General features: G+C 35.9%; 1 protein-coding gene across 2 annotated transcripts; it reads right to left on the bottom strand.

The window, feature by feature from the left end:
• Positions 1 to 5,845: 5,845 nt before the first annotated feature.
• On the bottom strand, positions 5,846 to 13,818 carry LOC136201163 (cinnamoyl-CoA reductase 1-like). 2 transcript variants are annotated; one of them, XM_065991752.1, is made up of 6 exons: positions 13,640 to 13,818; positions 13,384 to 13,556; positions 11,598 to 11,783; positions 9,544 to 9,706; positions 7,700 to 7,889; positions 5,846 to 6,257 (listed from the first exon to the last, which is right to left on the bottom strand). In XM_065991752.1, the coding sequence occupies exons 1-6, from the start codon at positions 13,758 to 13,760 to the stop codon at positions 6,125 to 6,127; spliced, it is 966 nt and encodes a 321-aa protein (XP_065847824.1). In that variant the 5' UTR covers positions 13,761 to 13,818; the 3' UTR covers positions 5,846 to 6,124. The 2 variants fall into 2 exon arrangements, with proteins under 2 accessions (XP_065847824.1, XP_065847825.1); XM_065991753.1 differs by lacking the exon at positions 11,598 to 11,783.
• Between the last annotated feature and the right edge of the window lie 431 nt (positions 13,819 to 14,249).

Here is a 14,249-nt window from a genome sequence, read left to right on the forward strand (position 1 = left end):
TATGTGAAAAAATTCCGATTAAGTTATGCTATATAAGTTTTGCTAGAAAAAAAAAGATTTTAGCTCCTACTAAGAAAATGTTCATTCTTCAGCTCATTTTAAAATACTTCAATTGGTACACGCAAAAAATAGACCAATTCTGCTACTTTTTGCTCAATTTCTTGTGGAGTCAAATTCTCATCAGTACGAGTCAAAGGAACAGTCCCTCGGCCTCTGATTTCCATATAAGGGATATGTCGAGCGTAAATACCCTCTTTAACTTCTATTCTAATAGACTGAATATCTTTCATAAGGAATCGGAGTAAGATGCGACGATTTTTTCTAGGAAATCCCCAACGAAAAAAACATACTATTCCTTCTTCTCTATCGAATCGATCATAACCCCCACCCACATTCCACAAAATTGTGGAGAGGGAAATAAAGATATGAGACTTTTTCCAAGATAACTGGAAATTCTAACCAATAAAAAACCAAATGAACCTAAAAAAAGGATAAAAGCCCAGCCGAAATTACATATTTTTCGAGACCTCGCTATAAGTTCTATCCATATATGTTCTGATCGCCAACTCATACTAGATCCAGTTGCTTTTTATTGGAAGTGGGAGACTAGCCCATCAAAATAGTGCGAGTCAACTATCCCGTCCTTCCGCTTCTGTCTTCTCGGCGAATGCCCAGTCTTCTAAGCCCTTTAGCTTTGCTTCTGTCTTGAAACTTCCACCCAGGCTTCCTATTGATGCGTTGGTAACTCGATATAAAATAGGGTAAATTACAAAATTAGGTCAAATGGGAGGCCCATTTACATATTTAACCCATTTACTCAACCTACTACATATCTAGACTGTTTTTGTGTGATTTTCCCATAATACCCTCAATATTTACGCGCGTCTGCCTCCCTCCCGTCTGACTTCGCAGATTCGATCATATGCGAATCCTGTGAAGCTAATCGATGGGTTTACTTGATGAATTTAATTAGCATATGCGAAGCCTGCGAAGCTAATGTTTGGTTTACTTGATGAATTTAATTAGCATATGCGAAGCCTGCGAAGCCTGCGAAGCTAATGTTTGGTTTACTTGATGAATTTAATTAGCATATGCGAAGCCTGAATGTGTTTTGAAGCTAATTCGCGAAGTGGTATATAACACAAAATGCCAAACAACAACGGATTCTAACATTAAAATCATAACATTATCAAAATTTACAACAAGATTGCCACAATAACAACATTAAAATCATAACATTATCAAAATTTACAACAAGATTGCCACAATAAACTGGACGGAAATTTCTCTCTCTACAGGAAGTCCAGACCTTTTGGGATGGACGTGTCCCATGGTGCACACCAAGATTGACACAATCTCTCCTAACCAATCATTTCAAAGTGAATGTGCCAATCTTGAAGGAAATTTCTCCCTATACAGGAAGGAAAGTCATCTCCCCTGCATCCGAGGACGCCGCCTTCCAAAAAGGGATGTTATGTAATCAAGCACCTTCAGGAAAAATTAATCGTGTTAGGCAGGGAAAAAGACGATTTTGGCTTCGCGAAATGAGGATTAGCGAAGCATGCGAATGTAAATGTGCAGGGAAAGAGATGATTTTACTTCGCTAATCGATGTTTTCACGAGGTATGCGAGGTCTGAAATGTGACGATCTACGTCGCATATTGATGCTTTCGCGAAGTCTGCGAGTGAAATCATGAACTTTTTTACTCGTAGACTTCGCGAACTAATCGATTCGCGAAGTAGATCGACACGTTTTAGGCTCTTTCTCTTCGTAGATCTTTGCGAAATCATCGACTACGCGAAGTGTATTTATGGAAAAACGCAGAAAAAACAGCAGATACTTACATTTTTCGCGCCTTTCACCCTTAAAAGAGACAATAACAATATGATAAACTGGGAAAAACGATGGAAATAACGTAGAATAACCATTTCTTTGATGGTAACAAGAAGAAAGAAACCAAGTAACGAGCAGGAACAGGAAGATGAAGAACCATGGCTTCGTTTTCTAGGATTAGGAAGTTGCAGAATCAACAGATGAAGAGAGGAAAAAGAGAAATACATTGTGATTTGGAGAAATGGTGCAGATTTCGTGCAATTTAAAGGAAGATAGGAAGATCAAAAGTCTTGGAATCATTAATGGAGGAGCCAACAACCGTTTCGCGCACCCAAGAAGAAGAGGGGAGAGAACGTTCGCATAAGGGGAAGTGGGAAGGTTAGGGGTATTATGGGAAAGTCACACAAAATTAGTCTAGATGTGTAGTAGGTTGAGTAAATGGGTTAAATATGTAAATGGGCCTCCCATTTGACCCATTTTTGTAATTTTTCCTATAAAATAATATCTTAAGAGAAGAGAAGAAAGTTGCCTAAGGCAGATGAAAGATGGAGAGGGATTAAGCCGATTCAGCTTTGTTTTGTGTCACAGATCGCTTGTTGTAGCTGTTGATGTAATCTAGCTATGCCACTGAACCATAGAATAGGATTTCAGTAGTTCGACCACTGCGTATACTCAGCCTATTATTCCTCTTTATCTAGGAAATGGATCTCCATCTCAACTATTTATTAGATTGGAGTAGGGCAAGAGATCAAACTGAAAGGATAGGGCTTTACATTGTGGGCTAGTCTTTCCTTCTTATTTCATATAAACGGGCTTTGGTGTGTGAATTAATGGATGGACCGAATCGTGGCTGGAACGAGTGCTTTAATATAATAGTAACTTTTTCCCCCTTTTCCAATCAAAACAGTTGTTAGTTGGAAGACTTTTCCGACGAGTGGTACTTTGGATGAAAGAGGCCTACCATATATAGAATAGGATTCCTTAGCATTATCACTACGAAGAATGCGATGAGACGCATTATATTGATTTTGAATTTTAGCATGAAAGTCACAGAAGATTGAAAACAACTCACTTCTATTTTTCATTAGATATAACCAAGTTACTCTAGAGTAATCATTAATAAATGTAACAAAATATCTGAAACCAGACTTAGACTCAACAAGACACGGTCCCCAAACATCAGAGTGAACCAATTTAAATGGGGATGCAACACGTTTATTCGCCCTTGGTAAATAAGAGACACAGTGCTCTTTAGCAAACTGACAGGACTCACACTCTAGAACAGACACAGACTCTAAATCATGACACATTTTCTTCAATGACATAAGTGAAGGATGACCGAGACGACAATGAAGTTGAAGTTGAAGAGGAGAGACTTCAGTAGTGGAAGCAGGAGATGAGGTGGGCTGTTGCAGAGAAGAGACAGGGACTGGTGTAGGCAATATACCCTCTTGAATAGCAGCCTTAGCAAATTTCTGTGACAGAGGTGGTTTACCAAGGAGTTTCCAACAGTTACCGTTTCACATGACTAGGCTCGTAACAGTAGTGACATATCATACGAGTTCTATCACCCTCCCTATTTCCACCCTTGTTTTTACTCCCATTGTTGTTCCTCTGAGCGCCGGAGCTAACCAAAGCGGAGGCCTCAGTAGGTGAATAGTGCTGAGAACTCTCCTGAGTGGCACGCAACACCCGAACATATGCCTCCCAAAGAGTAATAGAATCGGAACCTGCTAGGATTTGAGACCGCAAAGCACTATATTCAGATTTCAGTCCTGAAAGAAAGCTCATCCCCGCCATTTGCTCCCATTGAGCATGCATTTGTCTGACATCCGTTGTAATGTGGTATTTAACTCCGCACAGACACGGTTAAATTATGTGAAGTAATCAGTGAAAGACTTATCATTTTGATCAGCCCGATAGAAAGAAAGCTCGTGTGGTATCATAAATCCGATAAAAATTATCTTGACCTGAATAAAGAAAGGCAAGATACTCCCATAATTCCTTAACTGTGTCACAATGGACTGTCAAATCTTTTTAGTAGCTAAGGATGTTGCTGCTAACCCTTTCGTGTAAGCAATAACCTCTGTCAATAACAAAGTAAGGGTCAATCAATCGGTAATGCACCAAGCTCCGCCAGTATAGGAGGTCAGTCGGTAGAGCCTGTGGGTCAGTCTTTCGAGGGGGTTTGGTGGATAACGAAACCGGTTTGTTCGAATTGGTGTCTTGCAACCGTTAAGGGGTTATGAGTTGCTCCTTAAGGAGCTAAGGATGTTGACACTGTAACTGGAGCTGTCTGTAGTAGCTAATGTAGTATCTGTGACGGGGACAGTCCGCCCAGAAATAGAGAGATATCCGGCCTTCGATGGAAAAGTGAAGGGTGGTGGCATCCTAACCAAAAGAACTAACCCTTTCCTTGCTTCATGCTTTTAGAAAGGACGAATAAAGTTGCTCTTGTAGCTAAGAGTTGATTCGTTATTGCGGTGTAGCTTTTGAGTGAAAAGTAGCTCTTAGAGACGAGAGGGATAATGAAGTAGCTTAAGCCGCTTCTTCCGCTCTTCCTTCTTAAGCCGGTGTAGCTATTGCAGCTAAGAAAGTAGTTTTTAGAATGAGTGGAATAATTCATGCTTCATAACAATTAAGAGTATTTTTATTTTATTTTTAATTATATTTATTTGGTTCATAAATTATCAAATTAATAAAAAACGTTAAATGTCCATTATGTGATTTATGGTTTCGAATTAGGGAGTTGTGTTTTGTTGATAGGTAAGAATAATATTTTTAAGATAAAAATGTCACTGGTTGTAATCAGAACTTAATAATGTAATTTAAAATACGTTGTTTTGTAAATAAAACACAACACATTTCTATTTGCAAATTTTTAAACCACAAGCCTCCGTTTATAAATTACAAGTATTTTTATTTTTTGTACTTTTTCCTATGACGATTAAACTTTAACAAAACTAACATTATGCACTAAACTTCAAAACGTAATATAAATGTCATTAAATTTTACATTTTTTAACATTATAATCACTAAACTTCAACTAACGCTTCAAAATAACAACTCATGACACTTCTAAATAGAAAATTTCAAGAATTGATAATATTTTATGCAACTTTAATTCTTCATTTTTTTGTTTTGAGGTAATTTATGTGTTGTTTTGTTATGAGAGAGAAAATGTATGTTTAGAGAGAGAAACTCTGGAATTTTGGAAAATAAAAAAATATGGTTCCATGGCAAATGTGGCTCTAAACAACTTTAATTCTTGATCATTTCCATTTTGAGTCTGTCTTAAGTTTTAATGGTCATAATATTAGAAATTATAAAGTTGACTGATTTTTATATTATGTTTTAAAGTTTAATTGTCATATCGTGAAAATGAGTAAAGTTCAGTAGTTATGGGTGTAATTTATCCAAATATCATATCGAATTTAAAGACATTTCATCCTCCAACTTATTCTGAAATCACATAAAATGCAAACTCTTACTTTCTTAACCAACTAAATTCTGAATTCCAACTTGTTATATGTTACTGATAAATAAAAGATATTAATTGATATTTTTCTGTTAAGGGTAATTATTTCAAATTTTTACCAAACACTTTTGTCTCCTGTTTAGAATTAAAAAAAAAAGTAGTTTCGAAAAATATAAATAAACGGAACAATTTTAAAATTTAAATATATCATTTATGACGTTAGAGATAAAATAAAATATTTTATCTTAAAGTTCTTTCAAATATTTCAGGAGTTTTTTCAATTAGTTTATTGTTTCATCTCTTTTGGAAGACATTTTTACCCTTAATTATTACCTTTTCACTCCAAATAAATGCTTTATCATGTCTTTATTTGTCATTTACCCAAACAACTATTATCAATCAGCTAAGTTTTAGCTGACAAGTTTACACAATCAACTGGTCAAATTAGTTAGTCAAATCAGCTAATAGCTAATGTAATAAGCTAACAGCTAATAGCCAAACAGGGCCAATGACAATTATTGGAAATTATGGATATCATACAAAATGACATTACATGGTTAATATAAGCTACATCCTTTTGAGATTAAAAGACAAGTGCGATCTAAATTGCAATTAGTTCATAATCTTCTATCGGATCTAAATTACAAACTGACTTGGACATCAGAGTAGGTTCGCCGGATTCTGACGCCATCTGACCTACGTTGTAGTTTTACACGTTATATACAACGTCAGATTAGTAAGGCGACTTGAACACGTAAGCAATATCAGGTAACCAGTTATCAATATCCTAATGACCGAAAGGAAAGAAAAGCTATTCCAAGAGTTCAGCTACTCGGTAGCTTTGAATGGAATCAATAAGAGTCTCCTCAAGTGTTCTGCAACTCCAACCAAGCTTCTTTAGTTTCTCCGAACTCATCTTCGGTTCTTCGTGTTCTTCATCGAACCTGCAAATATTAAACAAGAACAAGAAGAGAGGAGGGTTAATTGCCCTCAAATTTATGAAACATAACACAAAACAATATAAAAGATTAATTTGTAACACTAAATGTAACGATCCGGTTCAGAGTGGTGGTGTCAAGATAGAAGGACCGAGTAAAGAGCGGTCCTAACGGAACTTAATCTCACATCAGAAAAAGAGAGAGATAGAGTTATTGGGGTAATATTGTTAATGTGTTTTTTAATATACCTAGATGCTTTTTAAAGTCAGTGAAGTCTAAGAAGTTGAAGTTGGTCTGAAGCGGATAATATCTACATAATATTTTAGTGTTACAAATTAAGGTTTTGTGATATTTCTATATATGTTTTCCAAACGTCAGGTGTAACAGTTTGGTTCAATATCATGTAGATATTGTCCATTTTGACCTAAATCTAACAGATTGAGTCCCACAGCTTTAAAACGCGTCTATATGTACGAGAAATTCACCTTACAAATAAGCCCCATTCACTCCCTACCGGCTTAATACATCTTTAGCTCCTTTACTTATCCAAAAAGTCAACTACCCCTATGCTTTGAAAAACTCCTATTTATCCTTGAACTTGCTTACAATATTATTGGTCCCCCAAACTTGTTTAAAATATACGCACATCAACTTATCCAAAATCCCTTTTTGCTCTGCCACTTGAATTCTAGGGGGTTAATAATCCCCTGAAGTTTTTAAAGTGCAAGGGGCAGTTGACTTTCTAGACAAGTACAAAGACCTAGAGATGTATTAGGCCCTAGGGGTGTGCATCGGTTCGATTTAAACCGCATACCGAACCGAACCGAGTGAATTCGGGTTTTCGGTTTGGTTTTTTTAACAATTCGGTTCGGTATCGGTTTTAATTTTAAGTGTATTTCGATATTCGGTTCGGTTTGACAGAAAATGTAAAAAAACCGAACCGTACCGAATTACACATATTTTATATATATATATATATATATACACATATATATTTGATTATACAAGTTTACTTTTTATTATTATTATTGAGATAATAACTCAATATAGATATATTTTGGAAATATTTCAATTTTTGTTGTTGTTGAGGTAAATTTAATGAGAAAATATAGTGATTTTTATTTGTTATTTTTAACTTAATTCGGTTTGTTCGGTTTAAACCGAACCGACACACATATTTCGGTTCGGTTTTAATTCGGTTTTACCTATTATTCGGTTCGGTGTCGGTTTGAATTATTTTGATCATTTCGGTATTCGGTTCGGTTCGGTTTTGTACCGATGCACACCCCATAGGCCCTGTTCATTTCCGATATGAGATTCAGTCTATTCTTGCCCTATTGCCATCCGTTAGGCTGCTCTTTGCTTAAACCTTCTACCCTAGCACCACCAACTTCAGACCGGATCGTTACATGAGGGACAACGAATGTAATTAACCCGAAAATTATTACCTTGGATAGTCATATTGAGGATAAAGAGACTTCAATTTGTGAATGAAATCCTTTGACATGATCATATGTGCTGCACATATGTATCTTCCTTCTGCTTCAGGTTTCTCGTATGCTAATACAAGTGCTTCAGCAACATCACGAACATCCACTATTTTCTGCAGCCTGCTCTCCTTAGATTTCTGCCCCTCATCTGTGTGCAAAAAACATTTCAAAACTGTGGCGAAACCGGAACAAAATTCTCGAGAGTCAATGGACGAAAATGTGTTAAAAGTTACAACTTTCGTATTAGGAATTCCGTCACCAAAATTCATGTCAGTTTTGTCGGAGATTAATATAAGATCTATGATTGGGCCTTAACTATCAGTTCGAGCTTTTAGTTCAATCGGTTCCATGACATGGTATCAGAGCCTCTAGGACCAAACGGTCGAGGGTTCGAGTCCTGGCAAACTCAAATTTGTGGAATTAAAAACACATGGCGGGATGGGCCTGTGTTGTGCACGCTGCAAGCCCAAAGGGCATTTGCGTGTGGGGTGTGTCGGAGATTAATATAAGATCGAGCGGCTCGGCATTGGGCTCGATAAAAGCTGTGTTCGGATTGATTTAAAACGAGCCGAGCTTGAGCACTACGAAACTCGGCTCGAAAGCTCGCGAGCAAATTTGGTTATAGGTTCATAAACAAGCTCGGTTATAATGTTCATGAACACGTTCGAGAGCAAACTTGGTTCCACTATTTTTTTTAATAATACTATTTCTATAAATGCCAAATGTAAAACAACGTAATTTTATGTAAACTTTAGTTTTGTAGGTTTCAAAACTATGTAGTTTTGTGTTAAAGAAATTTCAAAGTTATTCACGAGTGAAGTTTATGAGCAGAATTAACAAGCTGCTTGCGAGCATATTACGAACATGATGTTGAGTTCAGCTCGCTAATTTTCTGACGGGCTGAATATGAGTAAGCTTGGCTGAATGACAGCCCTAATTCTTGATAGCTAGGTTCTACCTAGTCTAAGTTTATAGAATTCACTAGTTCCTTCACATGGATCAAAGTTTCTTAGCCAAAAAATTTAAGAGTTAACGACGGTTTATCATTGAAATTTGAATGCATGATAGAGGAGATTTGTGCTGCGCACGCTTCAAACTCAAAAACATTTACGTGCACATGTGTGTCACTATGAGAAAGAGATAAATATTACACATGACGGCATTGGAGGATCAAAACAGATTATCGTGTTATGTAATCTATATATTACACATGATTATATATTGGGATAAGGTGCAAAAATACCCCTAAGGTTTAGGGTCAGGAGCAATTTGAATGGTACAATTTTACCCCTAACATTTGCAACCAAGAGCAATTTTCCCATAACGTTGACAAGTGGGTCAATTTGAAAAATAATTCATCAAACTGCCTTCTTGTTCATAAATCTTATCATCTAGGCTTCACATGTGCGCCATTTTATCATTCATTAGTAACAAATTACAAATATATGAATAGACGTGATTTTTTTTAAAGTTAAAAAGTATACTGTCTTTTGTACGAGTTGGATAAAAAATATTCAAATAGTTCGCCAAATTTATAAATATTAATCATCAATTCTATTATTAAATCAGAGAAAATATAAAATATTTTTTCTAGAACCAACTAATATGCAATTGCTGCAGAATAAAGAACAAAATACATGTGTTTTATAATAATGTCTGAAATTGATCAAACTTGCCAATGTTAGGAGTAAAATTGTTAGAAGTAAAATTGCTCGTTAGGGGTATTTTTACACCTTATCCTTTATATATGTGATATAAAGGCGTGTTAAATGGATTATTTTTGTCGTGTCAGAAATTGTTACCTTTCAATTGCCTAAGAAGAAACAAGGTGCTTGAGTTTGCAGTAGACTGCAGAATTGGTCCAAGAACAAGAACAGGACATACTCTTACAACATCAAGCCCACTTCTTTGAGCAAACTCCAAAGCAGCACTTTCTGCTTCTGTTTTGGAAACGCCATACCAGTTCTGGTAATCAGAGACCAAAAAAACCAGTCAGAAAAACCCAAAGGTTGAATATATCCAACGCAACTGAACTTAGCTCAAAAAACCGAATGATCTGAACTGTAAGGGATTCTCATTAGTCACGTGGATTTGCTTAATGTGATATGATTAGCCTTTTATTGCTACGTGATAGCATAAGAGGAGATTTAGACAACGTATTACTTTAACCAAGTTCACAGGGATAGTAAGTTATTTTAAGCAAGTTCAAGAGGTTAATATGTCACTTTAAGTATGTTTAGAGCATCTCCAAAACCTCGAGCTCTTAAGTTAAAATTTGAAGAGACAGAGTTAAAAACGAACTCCAACAGCCTCTCCGTTATTGAGGAGCATCTCTTCACTCCTAATCCCTCCTTATTTCATTTTTTTATTAATAATTTATTATCGAACAGTCTCTCTCCTCTCACGATTCTTTATTATTGAGCAGTCTCTCAACACTCCTAGTCCCTCTTTATATCATTTTTTTATGGGTTAAGGTGTTATCCCTAACGTTTTGGGCTAGGAGCAATTTTACCCTTAACGTCTAAAATGGTGCAATTTTACTCCTAACGTTGGAAGCCAAGAGCAATTTTACCCCTAACGTTGATAAATTGGGTCAATTTCAAACACTATTATAAAACACATCTATTTTTGTTCATTATTCTGCACCAATTGCATAATAATTCGTTCTAAAAAAAGGATTTCATGTTTTTTATAATTTAATAATAGAATTTGAGATTAATATTTATAAATTCGGTGGATTTTTTGAATTTTTTTTTGTCTAATCCGTCCAAAAAGACAGTATATTTTTTTTTTTCACATCTCAACGAATGTTTGTGATTTGTTACTGATAAAATGACACAGTATGAAGTGTAGATAACAAGATTCATGACCGAGAAGACAGTTTTATGAATTATTTCTCAAATTGACCCAATTTATTAACGTTAGGGGTAAAATTGCTCTTGGCTTCTAATGTTAGGGGTAAAATTGCACCATTTTAGACGTTAGGGGTAAAATTGCTCCTAGTCCAAAACGTTAGGGGTATTTTTGCACCTTAACCCTTTTTTTATTAATAATTTATTATTGATGAGTGTATTTGCTGTCACTATTGACAAATATAACAATATTTAGTAATTTTAACGATAAAATAATAAATAAGGAGTGAATAAGGGGAATACTATTGGAGTAATATGTATTAGTCACCTCTCAAATCACCAAGAGTCAATTGGAGATGCTCTTAGAGAGCTAATGAAACATCTCTCAAGTTCAGGGGTCTAATCGGTTTTTTGAAACAAATTTAGGACTTGTTATTAGAATCTTACGAACTGTACTATTCGATTGAGCTCTATTCCGAGCTAGATCTATTGACGAATCTAAATTACAACAGAATCTTACAATTTACAATTCGAATCATACGATTTGATTCGATTCAACTCTATTTCGAGCCAGATATTCATTATCCCTCATCAAAAACTTTAACAACACTAACTACTAAACTTACTGTCTTCTAGTCCGATTGTTATTTATCAGGTTATCAACTCAAACTAGTTCCATTTTATCAATACCAAGTTGACAACCGGCAAAAAAAACAGAGTCAGCAACTCAAACTCTCTATCTCCATTAAGTTACTAAACAGAGTCCGATTTGTGAATTAGTTTTATTAGGATTGCATTTGCATTAGATTTGAACTTTAAGTACTTAGTTAATATGATTTCTTTTTTAACATTACAATTGCATTTCTAGACTAATGTTTGATTCGATTCACGAGTCACGGTTCACAAAATGAGGGTTCTGATTCAAGAGTCGAATCTCGATTTGAAAACTATAGCCAAACTCAAATTAGACACAAGGAATGAAGATATTTAGGAAAGAGTTTTACATTGAGTTTCTTCTGAAATTCTGTGTCTGACCAACAAGTTTCATCCTTGACTTGATCCTTAGGCCAACTAGGATTCATGCTAACAGCAGCTCCAGAGGACACAACAATGGCTCTCTTTACTTTTGCCTCAACACAAGCATTTAGTACATTCAGTGTGCCCTTAACTGCAGGATCAATCAATTCCACCTGCATTCAATTTTAACAATTAGGATAACTTGACCGTCTGACGGTCAGAATCCGTTTCATAAAAGTTACTGAACTTCACATTTGATTTGATTTCAGTGAAGTTAATTTCTATATAAAAACATAGCACAAAAGACTGGGCGCGAACAAGATTATAATTTTCTAAAATTTTATTATTGCTTAGGATGGAGGGCGAGCCTTGGCGCAAAGGTAAACGTTGTTGTCGTGTGACCAAGAGGTCACGGGTTCGAGACTTAGAAGCAGCCTCTTGCCAAATCAGCTGGCAGGGGAAGGCTTGCCCCCAGTACACCCTTGTGGTGGGACCCCTCCCCGGACCCTCGCTCGACGGAGACGCGTAGTGCACCGAGCCGCCCTTATTATTGCTTAGGATATGCTACGTGACACACACGTAGATGTCATGTTTATGTCACGTCTGTCATAACACTCAAATATTCCGGTGTTGACGCTTAGTATATGCCAACTGTCTTCTATAGAATTACTGAAAGTTTGAAATCTATTTCATAGCGATCATTAAACTTCATTTACTTTCAATAAAATAACTGAACTTCGAATTTAATTTTTGTACCGTTACTCCGATCAATTTGTGTATAAAAACTACCGGAATATTGACATGGCCTAGAAGACGGACCAACTAAACATCACATTAGACAAGAATGTATTTTTTAAAAAATTACTATTTAGTATGTGCCATGGGATACATGTGGATTACATGTTTCTATCATGTCAGTTATAAAAGCCAAACATTTCGTTATTGAATCAAGACTCGTGGTATTAGAAGGACCCTCGGATCAGACACCACATGTCAAAACATGGACCGTCGGATCTGCCGAAGACTTCCATGGAACGTTTCCCATTAAGAAAAACTCGGATGCAGCTAGGTCAGAAGTCCTCCAAAGTCTCCATATCATGGAGGACTTCTCTCGAAGCCGGACTTCAAATAGAAGGAGTCCTCATACCAAAAGAATTTCTAGAAGAAGGGAGCGAGACAACCTTATAAATAGATACAAGGGTACGTTAACAGTACTATCTCGTAACTAGTCCTTACTCTCCTACCCTTCCAAACGCTTACTGACTTAGGTGTAAGAGTGGATTCGCTAGACTCCGACCCCTCTCTAACCTCCTGTACTGTTTTACAGGTTCAACCTTAAAAGAATCGAATCAGTCGTAAGTTCGGATACACAGTTATCTTTACTGTTTTCTATATCACTGACTCCCTAAACTTATTCATAAAAGTAGAAATTTGTTAATTAAACTTGCTTATTTCGTATCACCAACTCCCTAAACTTTTTATATTAGCTCCCTGAACTTTGCAAATATCTCATCATGTCCCTAAACTTTTTATATTAGCTCCCTGACAAGTGTCTCACCAGGTCCCTAAACTTGCTTATTAAATAAGCACTAAATACAAAAACCATAATACTAACTCTCGAATTTAATAAGTTTTTGTATTCAGTTGTTACGGAATAAGCAAGTTCAGTGATTTGACGAGACATTTGCAGAGTGCAGGGAGCTAATCTATTTTTATGTAGCCGGTGATACGCAATTAAAGAGAGTGTAGGTGCCCTCCAGTTCAGGTACTTGCCTGAGGATTTAGAACAGCAGAGGAAGGAAGTGGGCTAGCAACATGGAAAACACCAGAGCATCCATTAATTGCAGAGAGTAAAGCATTATAATCCAGCAAATCAGCTTCAAACAGCTTCAATTTCTCAGAAGCTCCTTCCAATTTATGCAAATGAGCAACCTTTTTCTCATCTCCTGCAAAAACATTTCAAATTTCATCAAATAAGAAAAACCCCCAAATCTCTTTCAAATAAATTGAAAAACATAGCATAGCATACCAGGATCTCTAACAGTTCCATGGACGATGTAGCCTTTTGAAAGAAGAAGCTTTGTCAGCCATGAACCTACAAACCCACTTGCCCCTGTCACACACACTACTTCCCCTTTCAAATCTCCCATTTTATTGCATAAACTTGCCTTCTTTCTCACTGGATATTCTCCATTTATACTATTTTTTTTTTTTTTTTTTTTGATAGAAATGCCTTATCTCATTTCATTAACATAAAATAAAAACTACAAAATACAGCACAAAAATAAATCCAAAAATAAACCCACACAGTCTATACACAGCCTATAGCCAGTATAAGATCTACGAATCAAAAAAAAATGAGCAATAAAAGACTACAATGAGAAACCATTTATACTAATTTGAATATAGGATAAAGGACAAATTTGAAAAGGCTTAATACATCCGCCCGAACTTCTACAAAAAGATTGATTGATCCTGAACTTTCAAAGTTTCTCGATAGGTCCCTGAATTTAGATAAAATGTTCAGTTAATCTCATGAACTTACATAAAATGTAATCAATTGATCACTCGGTTGCAAAAAAGTAAATTAAATGCGGAAGATGTATTCCACGCGTCTTAAAATGTTATTACATAATTCA

The sequence above is a fragment of the Euphorbia lathyris genome, chromosome 7 (assembly GCF_963576675.1).
Source record: "Euphorbia lathyris chromosome 7, ddEupLath1.1, whole genome shotgun sequence".
Lineage (NCBI taxonomy): Eukaryota > Viridiplantae > Streptophyta > Magnoliopsida > Malpighiales > Euphorbiaceae > Euphorbia > Euphorbia lathyris.

Bases quoted from the DNA above. Each gene is read 5' to 3' on its own strand.
- LOC136201163 (XM_065991752.1), bottom strand. From the start codon at position 13,760: ATGGGAGATTTGAAAGGGGAAGTAGTGTGTGTGACAGGGGCAAGTGGG. The intron at 13,557-13,639 runs GTATGCTATGCT...ATGTTTTTGCAG, and splicing joins TGGAACTGTTAGAGATCCTG to GAGATGAGAAAAAGGTTGCT. The intron at 6,258-7,699 runs GTAATAATTTTC...TAATATTTGCAG, and splicing joins CCTCAATATGACTATCCAAG to GTTCGATGAAGAACACGAAG.